Raw genomic sequence first — 21,042 nt, 5'->3', positions numbered from 1 at the left:
CTTGAGTTTTTCGCTCTCACCACCAGACTTCTTTGCCTAAATTTTTCTTATATTTTTCTATATTTATGGAAATGAAACCTAATTTTGGAGCCAACAGACAAAATTTTAGTCAATTTTCAGTTTTTACTCAAAATAATGTTGTTATTTTTGAACTGATCTTCTGATTGAAAGTGCAGACTTTTAACTGGAATATTTTGTGAATTCATGATGAAAAGAGGGAACTAGGCGTAAAAAGGTTAAAGAGAGTCTATCTTTATCTATTCTATAAATTCTTCTGTAGGATTTGCAACTTTAATGGAGATAGACGGGGTTGACCCCGACGAGGAACTTCAACAGCAACTAAAAGACCCATTGCAAGAAATCAGTCGACAGCGCCTACGAGCGATTAGAATCAACTTTCGTCGCCTGGGTGGTAACGTCGAAAACCGCATAACTGGTAAAGAGTTATGGAGCGTGTTTATGGAACACAACATAAAAGTCTCCGGGAGAGTTTTTCAACTGATTTTAAATAAATACGAAGATCAGTTTGGAGTGGACTATGAAAAGCTGTGGAAATTTATGGTGGAAGCACAAAAATTAACAGGTATATTATTTATTTGTTTATTTTCATCGATCAGCAGAATTTGGTAGCCTATTCAGCATTTCTGCTTGCTTGCAGAAAGAAGAGATAGAAGCTATGGCGAAATCCGCCATGCAATATTGTCGTACTTTGAGATGAAGACGACAAACCAATATCAATACTGGTGTATATTGAGATTAATATGAGGTTATTACGAGGATACTGCAAAGTATGCACTAAGACAGTACAGCGAGAGTATCTACCGATGCAAAGCGAAGGTCGATGTGACATGTACTGTGCGTATTATTATACATCTTTTAGGAATGCCAAAATCCAAAACGTTTAGAGCAGATTTAGTGAACTTCTTTGTGTGGAGTCCGGTTAAACCCTGGGGGCAACCATGTTTGTTTTTATTATTAGAGGACGCTTACGTGCAGAATTGTTCCATATGTGGAAATCGCATTTCCTAATATGGTAGGATGCAAATACGACAAAATTACGGGATGCTGTATCTTATGTTGTTACGGTGACAGATATATAATAATACAACATGCAATTTTCCATGCAATGTTATTGTACTTTGAGATGAATATGACATCTAATCTGAATCTTATTCTGAATTTGCTTTTCTTTATTTTTCAGGCCGTGACAGCGTGCAAGCCACAAACCGACTTAATAATAGTTTCAGTCATTTACATTCTTCATCGTTATCCGAATATGACGGTGAAGATATGAACATGTTGGTCAGATTACATCGAGCCCTGCAGAATAGCTCCGAGTTTGAACTGGATGACCTTAGGGCAGTGTTTAAGGAGAGAGACAAAGGACGAAGTGGTCAGCTTGAGAAAAAACAGGTGAGAATACTAACATTGCACTTATACTGCCCTCTATAATGTACACTGCCCTCTAGTGTTCATTATCCAGGGCAAATATGAACATATTAATTTAGCTCAGAGTTTGAGTTGAATGACCTCAGGGCGGTGTTTAAGGAGAAAGATAAAGGACGAAGTGGTCAGCTTGAGAAAAAACAGGTGAGAATACAAATATTGCACTTATACTGCCCTCTATAATGTTACACCGCCCTCTATTGTTTATTATCTGGGGGAAATATGTGCATATTAGTTTAGCTCAGAGTTTGAGTTGAATGACCTCAGGGCGGTGTTTAAGGAGAGAGACAAAGGACCAAGTGGTCAGCTTGAGAAAAAACAGGTGAGAATACTAACATTGCACTTATACTGCCCTCTATAATGTACACTGCCCTCTAGTGTTCATTATCCAGGGCAAATATGAACATATTAATTTAGCTCAGAGTTTGAGTTGAATGACCTCAGGGCGGTGTTTAAGGAGAAAGATAAAGGACGAAGTGGTCAGCTTGAGAAAAAACAGGTGAGAATACAAATATTGCACTTATACTGCCCTCTATAATGTTACACCGCCCTCTATTGTTTATTATCTGGGGGAAATATGTGCATATTAGTTTAGCTCAGAGTTTGAGTTGAATGACCTCAGGGTGGTGTTTAAGGAGAGAGACAAAGGACGAAGTGGTCAGCTTGAGAAAAAACACGTGAGAATACAAATATTGCACTTATACTGCCCTCTATAATGTTACACTGCCCTCTAGTGTTTATTATCTGAGGGAAATATGTGCATATTAGTTTAGCTCAGAGTTTGAGTTGAATGACCTCAGGGTGGTGTTTAAGGAGAGAGACAAAGGACGAAGTGGTCAGCTTGAGAAAAAACAGGTGAGAATACAAATATTGCACTTATACTGCCCTCTATAATGTTACACTGCCCTCTATTGTTTATTATCTGGGGAAATATGTGCATATTAGTTTAGCTCAGAGTTTGAGTTGAATGACCTCAGGGCGGTGTTTAAGGAGAGAGACAAAAGACGAAGTTTTCAGCTTGAGAAAAAACAGGTGAGAATACAAATATTGCACTTATACTGCCCTCTATAATGTTACACTGCCCTCTAGTGTTCATTATCCAGGGGGAAAATGTGCATATTAATTTAGCTCAGAGTTTGAGTTGAATGACCTCAGGGCGGTGTTTAAGGAGAGAGACAAAGAACAAAGTGGTCAGCTTGAGAAAAAACAGGTGAGAATACAAATATTGCACTTATACTGCCCTCTATAATGTTACGGCGCCATCTAGTGTTGATTATCAGGTTTCTGTAGTGTCACACATATTTCATGTGGATATGATATTGTTTCGTATTGCAGCGAGTCAGAATGATTCAACATAATGTTTTTGAATCCACATGGGTTGAAGAGCATTAACAAATAAAACTGAAATATGCAATAAAGTTGGAACCTGAAATGATCTGAAATTTTCTGGCATGATGACAATTATTGTGAATTGAATGTAAAGGTCATTCAACATATTTTTATTATTTAATTTTTTTTAAATTTTGTGCAATTATTGACTCAGACATAAGTCATGAATTTTTTTTTGGTAAGGCCAGACTTTTTTTATTCCTTGTTTCTCGGGTTTTTATAAGGCAATTTTTTTGAGGAGGGCAGAAAAAAAATAAAATTAATTTATTTTTTCCATTAGATTTGTGTGATTCTCAAAGAATTGTAAGTGAGATTATTGATCGGAGAGAAGAAATGAAATACAATTTTATTTCATGTAAAACCTTGTTTCTCATCTGCGCGAGACTTCGGTACTTTGATCATGATACTTCCACAAAAATGCAACTTGGATTTTGTAGTGCAGCGGGCGGTAAAAACAAGGGATAATAAAAGTCTGGCCTAAGAATCTAAACTATCTCCACAGCAATCTATCTTACTGTACATTTTGTGTGCCATTGTCAACTTTCTGCACCATCTACAAAATAATTCTGTATAGTCTGCTTTTTTCACTGGGCAAAATCGTTGGTATATGGTATACATTAGCGTATTCGTACGCGTATATTCCCAATATTCGAAAATATACGTTGGTTGGCGCACACGTACATTCAACGTATGTACGGGGAATACGTAACGTATATTCACACATTCGGAACATACTGATACGCAAATATACACAGCAGTGTATTTACGGAGACCGGAAGTATACAGTGCGCACATTAACGTACACCTAATGCAGAACAATGCTGTCTAACGTATTCCTACGTATACGTAGTATATACGGACACGTGATAAACCACTGCACAGAGTTAATACATAATACATGTTGATAAAAACTGACAAATCTTTTGATCAAAAACTAAAGGCAATATCTGAACTTGTCTGTCTGGACAAAAAAATGTGATGAAATTTAGTGAAAATTTTACAAAAAGTGAGAATAAAATAACTAAATTTTGGGTGTAAAAAAAATCTGGCACTCATGTCTTAAAAAAATATATAGTACTGTATTTCTCTTAATCCACTAAAAATAAAAAATTACAATATTCCACTTCATATTTCAAGATGTCAATAAAGCTTTAGAAATTATCTCAAAGTGAAATTAAGGATTCACTAAAATAATAATTACATGTGCATGCTACAGATACAGCCTCATAACATGCGCATACCATGCAACTGCCATGACATCATGTGCATGCTACTGGAATATGCATGCTTATATGAACTGCTAAGCACTAGTTATCATTCCCAAATACAGACTCATTGCATGCGCATACTAGTACCATGCAACTGCCATGACATCATGTGCATGCTACTGAAATATGCATGCTTATATGAACTGCTAAGCACTAGTTATCATTCCCAAATACAGACTCATTGCATGCGCATACTAGTACCATGCAACAGCCCTGACATCTTGTGCATGCTATTGATATGTGCATGCTTATATGAACTGCTAAGCACTAGTTATCATTTCCAAATACAGACTCATAGCATGTGCATACTAGTACCATGCAACAGCCCTGACATCTTGTGCATGCTACTGATATGTGCATGCTTATACATGTATGAACTGCTAAGTGACAGCATTCTCAGTTATAGACTCATAGCATGCGCATACCATGTACATGTAACTGCCATGACAATATGTACATGCTACTGATATGTGCATGCTTGTATGAACTGCCAAGTGACAGCATTCTCAGATATAGACTCATAGCATGCGCATAACATGTACATGTAACTGCCATGACAATATGTACATGCTACTGATATGTGCATGCTTGTATGAACTGCCAAGTGACAGCATTCTCAGATATAGACTCATAGCATGCGCATAACATGTACATGTAACTGCCATGACAATAAGTGCATGCTACTGATATGTGCATGCTTATATGAATTGCTAAGTGACAATCAGCATTTCCAGATATAGACTCATAGCATGCCCATACCATGACATCATTTGCATGTCATTTACATGTGATCAAAATGCAGTTTCCATGCAATTATAGCAGTCAAGTTTAGTATTAAGGTTAACTGTAAAACTACTTTTTGAAATGCACTTTACTCCAATGCCAATGTTTTTAACCTTCACACCACCATGCTTTCTGGCCCAAATTTTTCATCACTTTCCTTTTATATTCTTCAAAATTTCTGGAAATGAACACTAATTTTGGAGTCCACACAGACAAAATTTCAGTCAATTTTCAGTTTTACTCAAAAAATGTGCTATATTTGTTTCGATCTACTGAAACATCTTCTGATTTATAGTGCAGACTATAAATGGAACTATTTTGAAAATTGTAGAAAAATGTCATTGAGGACATGTTGTGTGATAGGAAAGCAGAAAAATCTTCACTGCTACAAAGTTTGCTACTGTCACACAAAATTCGCAAAAAATGTGTCTCTCACGGAATTAAGGCGATTTACAGTGAATATACCACGAAACGTTCAAACTTTTTGAGTATCACAATTTTCTTCTACCAAAAGTTTGTTAATTTTCTTGCATAATTTTTGTTCACAATTGTGGAAAAATTAGCATAATTTTCCATTGACTACAAGTCTTGATCAGAAGTTTGGAGAAAATTAGGTAAATTTTGAAAATTTATAAAAGTGGTTTAAAAGGGTGATGAACTCATAGAAGTTGTATTTTTTCCTAATTTTTTTTTTCTTCCTTAAAATTGTATTCTCACAATTATTTTTTAGATGAAAAAAATTTGTGAAGAATTTCATTTACCAGTACATGGTGGGTTACTAAATAGTTTACTGAACAGATGTGATGATGAGAAGAATGGACAAATAAGGTAATATGTTGACCATATATGGTGAACAGGTCATCTAATATGGTAATGTATATGTGGAGTGATATGCAAATAAGGTAAAAATTCCCTAATATGGTGATCAATAGTTTCTGAATTTAATTATATGCATGTGATATGCAAATAAGGTATGAAATTCCAAATATGGTAATCAGAAATGTAGCTGAATTAAATTTTGTGAATGTGATATGCATATGAAGTATGAAATTCCGACAAGAAAAAAAAAACACAATCGCTTTTTTTAATTTTTTTTTCCTCCTGTGGTTGCCTTTCCGTAAAAGTCACGACTCTGCCCAACATCGGTTCCGCTAAGATTCCAAGAAAGCCATCATCAATACAGTGTGTGAAATCTGTCTCAATGCTTTCAACTAAAAACATCTTACAAAAAACTCTTTCTATCCACTAGTCTTTCACTTTCATCTTTTACTTCGCTCACGAATGCATGTAATGATGCAGTGTCACTGTTGCCATGACGACACTCATCTTCTCAACATCAACAAATCAAATCAACACTAACAAGTCTTGCTTATCTTGTATTTTGTGTTCACGTCATCTGTCTCGCTTACGTGTACAATTGAAATCCGAGTGGACCAGGGGCGAGGGAAGAGTTTCCATGGCGACAATCTTCTTTGCTCATCCGTGAATGCTCTTCCCTCGCTTTTAGTTGGCCAGAGTTCATGACCTTTTTGGAAAGGGCCGAAATGATAATGTTAGATCCAGCGACTGGGAAGCCGGAAATGATTCATGCACCGGTGCGTCCAATCAGTGGAAGGCTACGACCGAAGTCGAGCAGGATCCGGGGCACTGAGATTAAAGAGGAGGTTGCGGTGAATCCAAGTACTACAAATGCTGCAACTACTTCCAGCTCAGGAAATGCTGGTGAGATGTTTTTATTTTATTCTCTGAAAAATTTTGTCTTTGTCGTTGGTTACGTGCATTCAAGTGTGGAAAATATCTTTATACTTCTATGGCTGATTTCCCGATCATTTTATAATTTGCGTGAGTTATATGGGTCTCATATTATATAAACAAAGATGGCGACTTTGACTGTTGCGCAGATCAACGAGTACAAACTGAGACATTACCAAGCTTTAATTAGGTAATTTTCATGTGATTGGAAGGTATTGAAGGAGTCACCGTCGGTAATTAGTGTAAGTCACGCCCAGGTCAAACCTCATACTTGTGATTTCCATTAGAAGAGCACATTGAATTGTGGGAAATTCAATGTTTATCAACACAAATGTTGAACATGCGCAGCGCGACAACAGCTACCTTTTAAACGACAACTCACAGTATAGGAGCGTTTTCATTCTGTTTTACTTGGGAAAGGTTGGCACAGCCTTGTGTTCTGGATCCAGCCAGATATCTCATTTTTGAACTTAGCTGTGAATATCTATGATTGATTCGAGATGGGTGTAGTTTTTAGATATTTTTCCGGTAACAAAATTTAAAACTTGCATTTTATTACATTCGGGAAGACAATATTTTGCGAAAATTACTGACTCTTCATGTCGCAGAACAGCACTCCAAAAAAAAATTTCATTATTACAAAATTTGTTGATTTTCATTTACTCATGAAATTTCCTAAAAAAAATTTATGGAAATTATCTGAATAATTTCCATTGAATTGCATAGATTTTGATCGAAAATTAATGGATTGTAATTGTCTAGAAGATTTTCTGCAGAAGTTTTGCAAATTCCCATATCCTACTCAATTTCATAAACATTTTATAAAAAAAAGAGACCAAAACTTAGTTAAAATCTATTTAATAGGTCATGCTGGCCATATTTTTGTAAGAATTTATAACCGTGACAAACGCTATTGCAGGTAAATTTCAAAGCCCTTCATCTTTGAAGAATACATCACACCTAAGAGGTAACTGTCTGTCGGTGTCTTCGTTGTCTGTAGCGTTTCTGTCTGGTCTGTGCTCACTAACAAAATTTGTTTTTTTTAGAGTTTGTGTGAGATATATTCCACTGTTGTTTTCCATTGTGGGTAAAGATCTGTCAGTGTCATCGTTGTCTGTAGCGTTTGTGTGGCACACTAACCAAATTTGTTTTTGTTTTTTAATTTTAGGGAGTTTAAAAAGTGCATTCTGTTGTTCCCCATTGAGAGTAAAGGTTTTTCATTGTTATCATAGTCTGTAGTGTTTTTGTCTGATCTGTGCTCACTAACAAAATTTTTATTTTTAGAGTTTGTGTGAGATATATTCCATTGTGGGTAAAGGTCTGTCATTGTTATCGTTGTCTGTAGCGTTTCTGTCTGTGATCATTAACTATTTTTTTGACAGTTTGAAAAATGCATACTGTTGTTCATTGTTGGTAAAATGTCACTGTTATCTTAAAATGTCTCTTCTATAAAAATACTATATTGTGAATTCAATTTCAATATTGTGAATTTAATGGATAATTTGCCAAAGCTCCATTAAATTCTAAAGTTTTCTATAGGATTTTTAAAAATTCCATGAAATTTTTATAGGAATCTATAGAATAGAACAGGACTTAATCCATCTATCACTGATATAATAAATCTTGTTTGTTTGTTTGTTGTTTCTTTCCACTGCAATTTTCACCATTTTAGGGGGTAATGCAACACCAACAGCCAATAGAAAGTCACGATTTGACTTCACAATCGGATCAGAAGGCACAGGCTCCTTAGCTGATAAAGAAAAAGTGGAATCTCCACGTGAAAAGAAAGCTCATGCCACCTCACTAGACAAAAAAGCACTGGATTCGCCAAGAGAAAAGACAGTGCAAGAAACGAAAAAGGAAATTACTAGCACTGCACCTCGTAAGGAAACTGAATCTAAAGAAAAAAAAGTGACAGATTCGAAAATTCCGGAGTCGCCGAGGGAGAAGGAGTCTGATAGAACTGAAGAGAAAAAAAGTGGTACGGCTGTTAATAGGAAACAAGGCATCGCGATTGCTGTGCCTGTTGAAACAATGCACAGCGATGAAGGAATGAAAATAATAGACAAAACGTCAGCCGCTGAAAAGACGGTCGTCAAGGAAAGTCCTCCAATAAATGTTCCAGTCGTTGCAGCAGCAAACACGCCAGTAAGCAACATGGATACGAAAATAAAAACTGAAAGTTCCATGAAACTGACAACCGCTGCTGAAATACACACAGCCGATGACATGGTTGAGCCAATTGTTGTACCTGCTCATTCTGTGGACGCAAACAAAAAAAGCGAGGCATCTGGTTTGATTGACGCAACTCCAAAAATTGACGCACCAGTGAAAGATAAGAACGTGAAAAGTGAATCAAAGATTGATAACGAGAATACGAAAAAAAACGAGTCCGAAAATGTTAATAACAAAAATGGCAGAGATTCCCCACGAGATGATATTTCCGTTAAAACATCATCCAGACAATCATCAGCGAAACGATCCTCTCAGACAAAAAAAGAAACAGACGTAGGAACGAACAAACCAAGCAATAAACTGGATAAAAAACCAACTGCAAAAGGCAAGCCGCGTCCATTCACCGGAACATCCATACAGAGTAATAAAAGTCAAAAGAAAAATGGATCAGTTGCTAATTTATCAAAAGATGACAAAAATAAAAAAGGTATGTTTCATTTTTTTTTTCTTTCTTTTGTGTGTTTGCTATTATAAATGGTTAGTTTTGTTTCTGCCAGAAATAGACATTTTTATTCAACATCTTCAATACAACTGGAACTGATGTTAACTTGGAAACCTTTTTAAACTTAACCATTGAAACCCTGTGTTTTGAAACCAGTTTAAACTTGAAACTCTCCGAGTCAAACTCAACACTTTGTAAAATGAATCCTGTTTGAACTAGAACTCTGTCTAAACTGAACTCTGCATTATGTCTAATCTAAATAATTGTGCTGCAGCATTTTGCACATTTTTTATGTATTTTTTATATAATGGATATATGGATATATATGGATCAAAATTTACGGGGAAAAAATGCATATGTTTATGCATGTTTATTTAATGGAAGGTGACAGATGACTTGGCTCTCCGAGAGTTTAAATGAAGCTATTCTATTGTATGGTGTTACTCCCTCTGTTTTTGTGAACTTTGAGCAGAAAGCTCAGTCCCTTCATTCTTCATGCAAGTGACATCCGTCACCTGTCTACGTTGTTGGTGTTTTTTTGTTGCGTTTTTTTGTTTTTTTTTAAATTTTTGTGCCAGGCGACATTGGAAGTCACTGTTGTCTCTCCTGATTTTGTTTGTATGTGCAATTGCAAGTGCTAGTGCTGACACATAGTGCATTTTAGCCACAGAAGTCATATTCATATTTGGGACAACATGACAGGGCTGTGCGGCCATCTTCCTATCAAATGGCAATTTTAATGCGCTATCCTGGCATCGACCAGGCTCAGTCGAACACAAGCACCTGTGGACCTTAACCAATGTTCTCCCAAAGTCGCATTCGTGAGTGAATAAATCTCGGCCAGTGGAATAGGCCTTCCCATCGAGTCTGTGGCACATTCACCCAGGGTAGGGATAGATGTTCAGCCTAAAGTAGGATTTGAACTTGGGTCTACCGGCCATGAGTCTGATGCGACAACCACTATGCTACCAGTGACCAGTAACATTTGTTGTTGTCTCAATGCCTAGAATTACTTTTAGCAGATCATTTTCCAACTTGAATATTTTCTTAATGAACATATATGACATTTGTCTGACCTGTTCACGTTGTTGTCGTTGTTGTTGTGTTTTTGTGTCACATGGTATTTTTACCCATTCCGTCTTAATTGTCTGCTGTTTGTAATTTTCATAATTGTAGTTAGTTAACATAAGATAAACATTCTTGGTATAATACCACTGTGAACCCTAAGCTGCTATGTACAAATTTGATTAAGCTTGAGCTATTGATAATTCTCTGCATACACGAACATCGAACAAGTCTGCTGAATTGCTAACAAAACTAACGTACAACACACTCTTGAAACCTGCAAATTGTCTATTGGTTGAATATTTTGACCAAGTTTGATCTTGCATGTATATTATGTAAAATTTGTGTGACTTTTGTGTGTTTTATCTATTATTAGGTGGCGGTAATCGAACACCTAAGAATTCGACGAGCACCAACGCTGCATCTACTGAACACTCTAAAGGTGAGACTCACTAAGGTTGACCACATGTTCAAATTTTGAGATGTTGTTCAATACAAGATGCTGATGTTCAGTTTCATTGCAGCATATAACGGAATAATGTTAATCATGATTTGTGTAGAAGTTCAATTATAAACATTTAGGAAGTCCATTAACAATTAAAGTGCAGTTAGGGGGTTCAGACTCTTCTAGGTTGATGGTCTTGACCTGTGGGCTGATGCATGGTGCTTTGGTGGACCAGACCCTCTAGGTTAAAGGTCTCAAACTGTGTTTCAGGACTCAGGGAGTCTATTAACAATTACAGTGCAGTTGGGTGGACCAGACCCTCTAAGTTAAAGGTCTCAAACTGTGTTCCAAATCTTAGGAAGTCTATTAACAATTACAGTGCAGTTGGGTGAACCAGACCCTCCAGGTTAAAGGTTTCAAACTGTGTTCCAAAGCTTAGGGAGTCCATTAACAATTACAATGCAGTTGGGTGGACTAGACCCTCTAGGTTAAAGGTCTCAAACTGTGTTCCAAGGCTTAGGGAGTCTATTAACAATTACAGTGCAGTTGGATGGACCAGACCCTCTAGGTTAAAGGTCTCAAACTGTGTTCCAAGGCTTAGGGAGTCTATTAAAAATTACAGTGCAGTTGGGTGGACTAGACCCTCTAGGTTAAAGGTCTCAAACTGTGTTCCAAGGCTTAGGGAGTCTATTAACAATTACAGTGCAGTTGGATGGACCAGACCCTCTAGGTTAAAGGTCTCAAACTGTGTTCCAAGGCTTAGGGAGTCCATTAACAATTACAGTGCAGTTGGGTGGACCAGGCTCTCTAGGTTAAAGGTCTCAAACTGTTCCAAAGTTTAGGGAGTCTATTAACAATTACAGTGTAGTTGGGTGGACCAGACCCTCTAGGTTAAATGTCTCAAACTGTGTTCCAAGGCTTAGGGAGTCTATTAACAATTACAGTGCAGTTGGGTGGACCAGACCCTCTAGGTTAAAGGTATCAAACTGTGTTCCAAGGCTTAAGGAGTCTATTAACAATTACAGTGCAGTTGGATGGACAAGGCTTTCTAGGTTAAAGGTCTCAAACTGTGTTCCAAGGCTTAGGGAGTCTATTAACAATTACAGTGTAGTTGGGTGGACCAGACCCTCTAGATTAAAGGTCTCAAACTGTGTTCCAAAGCTTAGGGAGTCTATTAACAATTACAGTGTAGTTGGATGGACCAGGCTTTCTAGGTTAAAAGTCTCAAACTCTGTTCCAAATCTTAATGAGTATATTAACAATTACAGTGCAGTTGGGTGGACCAGATTCTCTAGGCTAATGGTCTCAAACTGTTTCCCAAGGCTTAGGGAGTCTATTAACAATTACAGTGCAGTTGGATGGACCAGACCCTCTAGGTTAAAGGTCTCAAACTGTGTTCCAAGGCTTAGGGAGTCTATTAACAATTACAATGCAGTTGGGTGGACTAGACCCTCTAGGTTAAAGGTCTCAAACTGTGTTCCAAGGCTTAGGGAGTCTATTAACAATTACAGTGCAGTTGGATGGACCAGACCCTCTAGGTTAAAGGTATCAAACTGTGTTCCAAGGCTTAAGGAGTCTATTAATAATTACAGTGCAGTTGGATGGACCAGACCCTCTAGGTTAAAGGTCTCCAACTGTGTTACAAGGCTTAGGGAGTCTATTAACAATTACAATGCAGTTGGGTGGACTAGACCCTCTAGGTTAAAGGTCTCAAACTGTGTTCTTATGCTTAGGGAGTCTATTGACAATTACAGTGCAGTTAGATGGTCCAGACTCTCTATGATAATGATTTTGAACAGATTCTCCAAGATGATCATGACTATATGGATATACATCTGCAATTTTTGTCAATGCCATATTTTCCTTTAATAAATCTAGACAGCAAGGAATAGCAGGGCAGATGTCTGTCCTTGTGGTTGTCGTGATCATTGACAACTCATGTTACCATCTGATATTTTGTTTTTTCTTGTCAGGTAAAGTTCACGGTGCTAACAGTGGTGAGACGATGTCTGTGTCTACTACATACAGCATTCAAACTTCAGACAGCCACACAGTCAATGAAAATAATCTGAATAAAAATACTAAAGTTGATAATAAAGGTAGATCTCAATTTATTCATCTAATACTTAGATGGTTGTTGCTGATTGGCTACAAAATTATAAGGTTGTTGCTGATTGGATACAAATGTCTTATTACACAAATTATAGCCAATCAAATTTCTCCTCTTATGTTAGTTATGAAAATGTTTACAAGATTGTATCTGATTGGCTACAGAACCTTAACACCTACCTGCCAAGCCAATCAGAGCACACCGAATTGGCATACATCCTGGTGCTTTCTGGAATTATTGTTCTATTACAGCAGTAATTTTTTAACATACAAGCCTAAATTTTATTTGTCAAAAATACTTGTCAAAAAACAAGCTGCTCTGTGATTGGTCTGTTTGGTAGATGTTAGGGCTGAGTAGCCAATCAGATACAATCATGTAAAGTAGCTTGCCTGTCAACAAACAAGCTGCTCTGTGATTGGTCTGTTTGGTAGATGTTAGGGCCGAGTAGCCAATCAGATACAATCATGTAAAGTAGCTTGCCTGTCAACAAACAAGCTGCTCTGTGATTGGTCTGTCTGGTAGATGTTAGGGCCCAGTAGCCAATCAGATACAATCATGTAATAAAGTAGCTTGCTTGCATTTAAAAAAAAAAGCTGATTGATAGTGAATTTGTTTTTGTCTCTGAAAAGACACATTTTTATTAAAATTTTCAGTAGAACTGAATATTTTTAGCATCCTTTACACAACCTGACTTTTATGAAATTTCAGGAAAGTTCACAAAAGATATAATTTTATATTTTAGATACTTTATAATTTTTGTTTTTTTTTTGTTTTTGTTTTTTGTATTTTTAGTTGAGAATACTGGAATGAAGAAGAATATATCCAGCAGTAGCCTAGCTTCGTCTACTTCCATGCCAGACGGAGCTATTAATTCTAATAACTCAGCTTATGAACATGATCTTGGTTCCTCCCACTGTAAGTAATCCCTACAGCACACTCAAACCTGTGTCAGTATATAAAGACCACCTGTCTATAGTGACCCACCTCTATATAAGAACCAGTCCCTCCGTTGTGTCGTCACCGGAAGCGCTGTCCCAGCACAAACCTGTGTCATATGACGCCTTACTAGCCGATTTTGGCTAAAATTCTGCTCCGCCGCCTCTTTACAACAGTGTTTATATGCGGAACTTGATATTGCTTTTTACAATTTGGGTTGCCTTTGTTTGAATCACATATTTTAGTGAAATATTGTTTATAGAGTGAAATATTATTGTCATACATAATTCAATCTTTGAAACAACAGAAACACATAATAACGATAATCAAATTTGTGTTTGAAGTTCGAAAGTAGTTGCGTTATTTCCGGTTTCAACTAGTTCGAAAATAGAACGTCCTTGAGCGCAGTAAAATCACGCGTAGAACTCCATCCGAACCAGACTCTAGCAGCGTAAACTTATTGCAATTTGCGCAATTTGGGCCCAGTTTGTTCTTACAAGTTTTCTAAGTTTCATTTATCATTATTTAGTAAATAGGTCTCTGAAATGATTTAATATATCCGTAAAATACGTGGCAATCAACAATTGACTTCGAAACGTACGAAATTTCGAACAAACTCCCGGCACACCTTGCGCAATATGCGTCAGATCGGTGTAGAAGACGCCGAACTGCAGCGTCAATGCCAATCAGTACATTTATTTGTCTCTGACAGAAACTGTGTTGAACTGCAGAGTCTGTGAGTGAAAAACTCAAAAAGTCAAAATTTTACTTTAATTTTACAAAATTAGAAATATTTATTTCTAGATTTGATTTTTCTAAAGTTAAATTAACGGGTAAACTGGTGGGGCATACTGTTAACCACTTATTTTCACTATTTTAATGTTTTGAAAACATCTACTGGATTCTGAGTTTGAAAGATTTTCTTTTGCATTCCCCATCCCTAACACTTTTCTTACCCCTATCCTCCAGCACTCCAGCAATTTAATTGTATATACTCTTCCTAAGGGCAATTGTATTTATCTAGAGTGGGCATTTACAATTGAATTGGAGGGCTTGGGGTGAGGGTTACTGTTAGATTTGGGGTTAGGGGTGGGGATGCAAATAGAACTCTTTGCTTTTGAGTTCATCATTTGGGAATGACACACGATACATTTCATTATTATTTTACATGTTCATATTCTTTTAATATACTGTGGAATACTTTATTTTCGCTGGAATTAATTTTCGCTGAAAAGGCTTTTTGGGCGTTGTGTATGGAATATATTTTCACTGATTTTTGACGAGTTTAATGTGAAATATAGGAAAAAAAGTATATTCGCTGGATTTTATTTTCACGAAATCATCCCTTCAGCGAAAATAGCGAAAATAAATTCCAAGCGAAAATAAAGTATTCTACAGTAGTCAATTTCATTTATTAGCAAAAATAGTGAGAATAAAACTCACAGTATCAGTTGCATATATTAAAGGTGACATGTACAATGTATCTTTTTTTAGCGTCCGAGTTACTCAAACCGCTACTCGTCCCAGACGTGAACGAGAATTCACAGAGTGACGCTAAAGATGGCAGCGAATCATTGCTTTTTAAGAAGAGTGCGGGCAGTGTCAAGAATACGGGCGGATTCCTGAACTCGGTGAAGAATCTGTTCGGTGGAAACAAGAACAAAGAAGCCAATCAAGAAATGATTCCCATCGTAACTGTCAATTCGCCGGAACCGAGTTCTGAATCCGATCAAGGTAGTTATGGTTACCATTTTGTTTCTATTTTATTTGCATAAATATATACTGTAAATTAGGAATTTTTCAGTGATGTGAGTTTTGATTTTCGTTTTTTTTTTTTCAACTGCTAATTATAAATCATGAGAACGTGAAAATGCGACATGCAAACGACCCTGAATGATTGATTCAGTAGTTAAAATTTTCATGATCTCGTTTCTTGCAAGGCTAGATTCAGTGCTCGAATCAGAATTTGTTGCCATAGCAACTGATTTTATCATTTTGCATGTTGATCAAAACACTCAGTGGCTGATGTTCTGCCTAGAATACATAGTGGATATGCAATTTTAACCTTTTCACCCCAAAACTTTCTCGCCCAAATTATTATGCACACTTTTTTCTTTTATACTTCAATATTTCTAGAAATAAACCCTAATATTTTGGAGCCAACAGACAAAATTTGAGTCAATTTTCAGTTTTTACTCAAAACATTTGGCTAATTTTGTCCCAATCTTCTGAAGGAAAGTGCAGACTATAACTGAGCCTATTTTGTGAGTTTGTGATAAAAAGAGGGGACTGGCGGTGAAAAGGTTAAATTGTTCCTGTGTTACATAGTTTATTTCAGTAGAATCAATGAGGGGTAAAACTTGATTGTATTTTATTCACCTTCCTTTTTGCTAATTCATCTCATCTTTATCATCTCATCTCGTTTCCAGGGAAACCAAAAGGTAGAGTCTATATCTTTCTTCATCCTTTACACATTTCCGTTGGTCAGAAGTTTACACTGGAGGAATGAATTAACAAACATTTAAACAAATAGACAACCATCCTTTCAGATTACTTGATAGTATACGATACAATAGCGATACGTTTCAATTTGTACAAGTTACGTTCCTTTTATAGAACTAGTTTTTGTGCCATCACTGATCGCTATTTAAATTGTTATGAGTCTCTTCACTGTACTTTTTTGACCATTTCACTGCTACATTTCTTTTTGTAACCTTCCACAAAAATAGTGCCTTTCTATCAACATTTTTTTGTGTATGTCAAGAATATCAATTAAAATCCATAAACAATATGAAATTCTACTGGTAATTAACATAAATTTGATCATTAGCATAAATTTGGTAATTAGCATAATTTTTTTTTAAATTTAAAACATTCCCAAATTACAAAAATAATCCCATTACTGTCACCATATAGCTCTGATGTTGGAAAGTATGAAAATTTATTCTGTTTCTTAAAACTGATCAATCAATTAATTAATTGATTGATTGATTGATTGATTCTTTTAATCTCTCTTCCTCTGTCATTCTAGTTTTGGAAACAGGTACATGATAATAATTCTAGATGTAAAATTTCCTTAACGTTTTTTTCTGTTTTATTCCTTCTTATTTGTCAGTGCTACTTTAACTATTTAAATTTCCGTTACTATTGCCCTTGATGTATTGTTACTATTGCCCTCGATGTATTGTTACTATTGCCCTTAATTTGTACAGTTACTATTGCCCTCGATGTATTGTTACTATTGCCCTCAATGTATTGTTACTATTGCCCTCGATGTATTGTTACTAGTGCCCTTAATTTGTACAGTTACTATTGCCCCTGATTTGTGTAGTCACTATTGCCCTTGATTTGTGCAATTACTATTGCCCAAGATCTGTAAAGTTATTATTGCCCTAGATTTGTAGTTACTATTGCCCTAATTTGTACAGTTACTAGTGCCCTTAATTTGTACAGTTACTATCGCCCCTGATTTGTGTAGTCACTATTGCCCTCGATTTGTGCAATTACTATTGCCCAAGATCTGTAAAGTTACTATTGCCATAGATTTGTAGTTACTATTGCCCTAATTTGTACAGTTACTATTGCCCTAATTTGTACAGTTACTATTGCCCTTGATGTATTGTTACTATTGCCCTTAATTTGTACAGTTACTATTGCCCTTGATGTATTGTTACTAGTGCCCTTAATTTGTACAGTTACTATTGCCCTCGATGTATTGTTACTAGTGCCCTTAATTTGTACAGTTAGTATTGCCCTCGATGTATTGTTACTATTGCCCTTAATTTGTACAGTTACTATTGCCCTCGATGTATTGTTACTATTGCCCTTAATTTGTACAGTTACTATTGCCCTCGATGTATTGTTACTAGTGCCCTTAATTTGTACAGTTAGTATTGCACTCGATGTATTGTTACTAGTGCCCTTAATTTGTACAGTTACTATTGCCCCTGATTTGTGTAGTCACTAATGCTCTTGATTTGTGCAATTACTATTGCCCAAGATCTGTAAAGTTACTATTGCCCTAGATTTGTAGTTACTATTGCCCTAATTTGTACAGTTACTATTGCCCTAATTTGTACAGTTACTATTGCCCTTGATGTATTGTTACTATTGCCCCTGATTTGTACAGTTAGTATTGCCCTTTATGTATTGTTACTAGTGCCCTTAATTTGTACAGTTACTATTGCCCTCGATGTATTGTTACTATTGCCCCTGATTTGTACAGTTAGTATTGCCCTGGATGTATTGTTACTAGTGCCCTTAATTTGTACAGTTACTATTGCCCTCGATGTATTGTTACTATTGCCCCTGATTTGTACAGTTACTATTGCCCTCGATGTATTGTTACTAGTGCCCTTAATTTGTACAGTTACTATTGCCCTCGATGTATTGTTACTATTGCCCCTGATTTGTACAGTTAGTATTGCCCTCGATGTATTGTTACTATTGCCCTTAATTTGTACAGTTACTATTGTCCTCGATGTATTGTTACTATTGCCCCTGATTTGTACAGTTAGTATTGCCCTCGATGTATTGTTACTAGTGCCCTTAATTTGTACAGTTACTATTGCCCTCGATGTATTGTTACTAGTGCCCTTAATTTGTACAGTTACTATTGCCCTCGATGTATTGTTACTAGTGCCCTTAATTTGTACAGTTACTATTGCCCTCGATGTATTGTTACCAGTGCCCTTAATTTGTAGTTACTATTGCCCTCGATGTATTGTTACTAGTGCCCCTGATTTGTACAGTTACTATTGCCCTCGATGTATTGTTACTAGTGCCCCTGATTTGTACAGTTAGTATTGCCCTCGATGTATTGTTACTATTGCCCTTAATTTGTACAGTTACTATTGCCCTCGATGTATTGTTACTATTGCCCCTGATTTGTACAGTTACTATTGCCCTCGATGTATTGTTACTAGTGCCCTTAATTTGTACAGTTACTATTGCCCTCGATGTATTGTTACTATTGCCCCTGATTTGTACAGTTAGTATTGCCCTCGATGTATTGTTACTATTGCCCTTAATTTGTACAGTTACTATTGCCCTCGATGTATTGTTACTATTGCTCCTGATTTGTACAGTTAGTATTGCCCTCGATGTATTGTTACTAGTGCCCTTAATTTGTACAGTTAGTATTGCCCTCGATGTATTGTTACTAGTGCCCTTAATTTGTACAGTTACTATTGCCCTCGATGTATTGTTACTAGTGCCCTTAATTTGTACAGTTACTATTGCCCTCGATGTATTGTTACTAGTGCCCTTAATTTGTACAGTGACTATTGCCCCTGATTTGTGTAGTCACTATTGCCCTTGATTTGTGCAATTACTATTGCCCAAGATCTGTAAAAATACTATTGCCCTAGATTTGTAGTTACTATTGCCCTAATTTGTACAGTTACTATTGCCCTAATTTGTACAGTTACAATTGCCCTTGATGTATTGTTACTATTGCCCCTGATTTGTACAGTTAGTATTGCCCTTGATGTATTGTTACTATTGCCTCTGATTTGTACAGTTACTATTGCCCTCGATGTATTGTTACTAGTGCCCTTAATTTGTACAGTTACTAGTGCCCCTGATGTATTGTTACTAGTGCCCTTGATTTGTGCAATTACTATTGCCCAAGATCTGTAAAGTTACTATTGCCCTAGATTTGTGGTGTTACTATTGCCCCTGATTTATGTTGTTACTATTTTCCTTGATTTGAACAGTCACTATTGCCCTAGATTTGTAGTTACTATTGCCCTAGATTTGTGCAGTTACTATTGTCCTAGATTTATACAGTTACTATTGCCCTAATTTGTGCAGTTACTATTGTCCTAGATTTATACAGTTACTATTGCCCTAATTTGTACAGTTACTATTGCCCTAGATTTGTACAGTTACTATTGCCCTAGATTTGTACAGTTACTATTGCCCTAGATTTGTACAGTTACTTTTGCCCTTGATGTGTGCAGTTACTATTGCCCTAATTTGTGCAGTTACTATTTTCCTTGATTTGAACAGTCACTATTGCCTTTGATTTATAGTTACTATTGCCCTAGATTTGTAGTTACTATTGCCCTTGATTTGTACAGTTACTATTGCCCTAATTTGTACAGTTACTATTGCCCTAGATTTATACAGTTACTATTGCCCTAGATTTGTACAGTTACTATTGCCCTAAATTTGTAGTTACTATTGCCCTAATTTGTACAGTTATTATTGCCCTAATTTGTACAGTTAATATTGCCCTTGATTTATAGTTACTATTGCCCTAGATTTATACAGTTACTATTGCCCTTGATTTATACAGTTACTATTGCCCTAGATTTGTACAGTTACTATTGCCCTAGATTTATACAGTTACTATTGCCCTAGATTTGTAGTTACTATTGCCCAAATTTGTACAGTTGCTATTGCCCTAGATTTATACAGTTACCATTGACCTTGATTTGTGCAGTTGCTATTGCCCTAGATTTGTACAGTTACTATTGCCCTAGATTTATACAGTTACTATTGCCCTAGATTTGTACAGTTACTATTGCCCTTGATTTATAGTTACTATTGCCCTAGATTTATACAGTTACTATTACCCTTGATTTGTGCAGTTACTATTGCCCTAGATTTGTACAGTTACTATTGCCCTAGATTTGTACAGTTACTATTGCCCTTGATTTGTACAGTTACTATTGCCCTTGATTTGTAGTTACTATTGCCCTAGATTTGTAGTTACTATTGCCCTTGATTTGTGCAGTTACTATTGACCTTGATATGCACAGTTACTATTGCCCTAGATTTGTGCAGTTACTATTGACCTTGACATGTACAGTTACTATTGCCCTTGGTTTGTGCAACTATAAATGTATAAATTAAAGGCAGTTCATTAAATAAATGTAATCTTTTTTTCCAACATATCCACTGCATGTACCTCTAGTAGTTTTTTAATGCCTATCAATTTTTGAATGTTGTGTATTTTTTTTTCACTGCACCTAATTCACCTCCCTTTATAATGGTTTGATCCTATTTTCAATGGATGGACTATACCATTTCGCCAGATAAGGGTGAGAAGGTCATAATTTATAAACTGCATGTTTTGACTGCTTTTTTTTTAATGCATGGTTCAATCACCTAATTCACCTCCCTTTATAATGGTTTGATCCTATTTTCAATGGATGGACTATAC

The 21,042-nt window shown here is 36.2% G+C and overlaps 1 protein-coding gene across 1 annotated transcript in view; it reads left to right on the top strand.

The window, feature by feature from the left end:
* LOC100375410 (uncharacterized) overlaps positions 1-21,042 on the top strand; it is a 76,948-nt gene that overhangs the window by 15,907 nt on the left and 39,999 nt on the right. Inside the window, exons 4-13 of the mRNA XM_085494649.1 lie at positions 281-583; positions 1,202-1,413; positions 5,617-5,714; positions 6,394-6,608; positions 7,558-7,605; positions 8,311-9,300; positions 10,757-10,822; positions 12,799-12,924; positions 13,728-13,850; positions 15,366-15,605. Of these exons, the coding sequence (XP_085350775.1) occupies positions 281-583; positions 1,202-1,413; positions 5,617-5,714; positions 6,394-6,608; positions 7,558-7,605; positions 8,311-9,300; positions 10,757-10,822; positions 12,799-12,924; positions 13,728-13,850; positions 15,366-15,605 (2,421 nt within the window). The remainder of the gene's footprint in view (positions 1-280; positions 584-1,201; positions 1,414-5,616; positions 5,715-6,393; positions 6,609-7,557; positions 7,606-8,310; positions 9,301-10,756; positions 10,823-12,798; positions 12,925-13,727; positions 13,851-15,365; positions 15,606-21,042) is intronic.

The sequence above is a fragment of the Saccoglossus kowalevskii genome, chromosome 20 (assembly GCF_978046115.1).
Source record: "Saccoglossus kowalevskii chromosome 20, keSacKowa6.1, whole genome shotgun sequence".
NCBI lineage: Eukaryota > Metazoa > Hemichordata > Enteropneusta > Harrimaniidae > Saccoglossus > Saccoglossus kowalevskii.
This window is presented reverse-complemented; position numbering and strand designations above follow the sequence as displayed.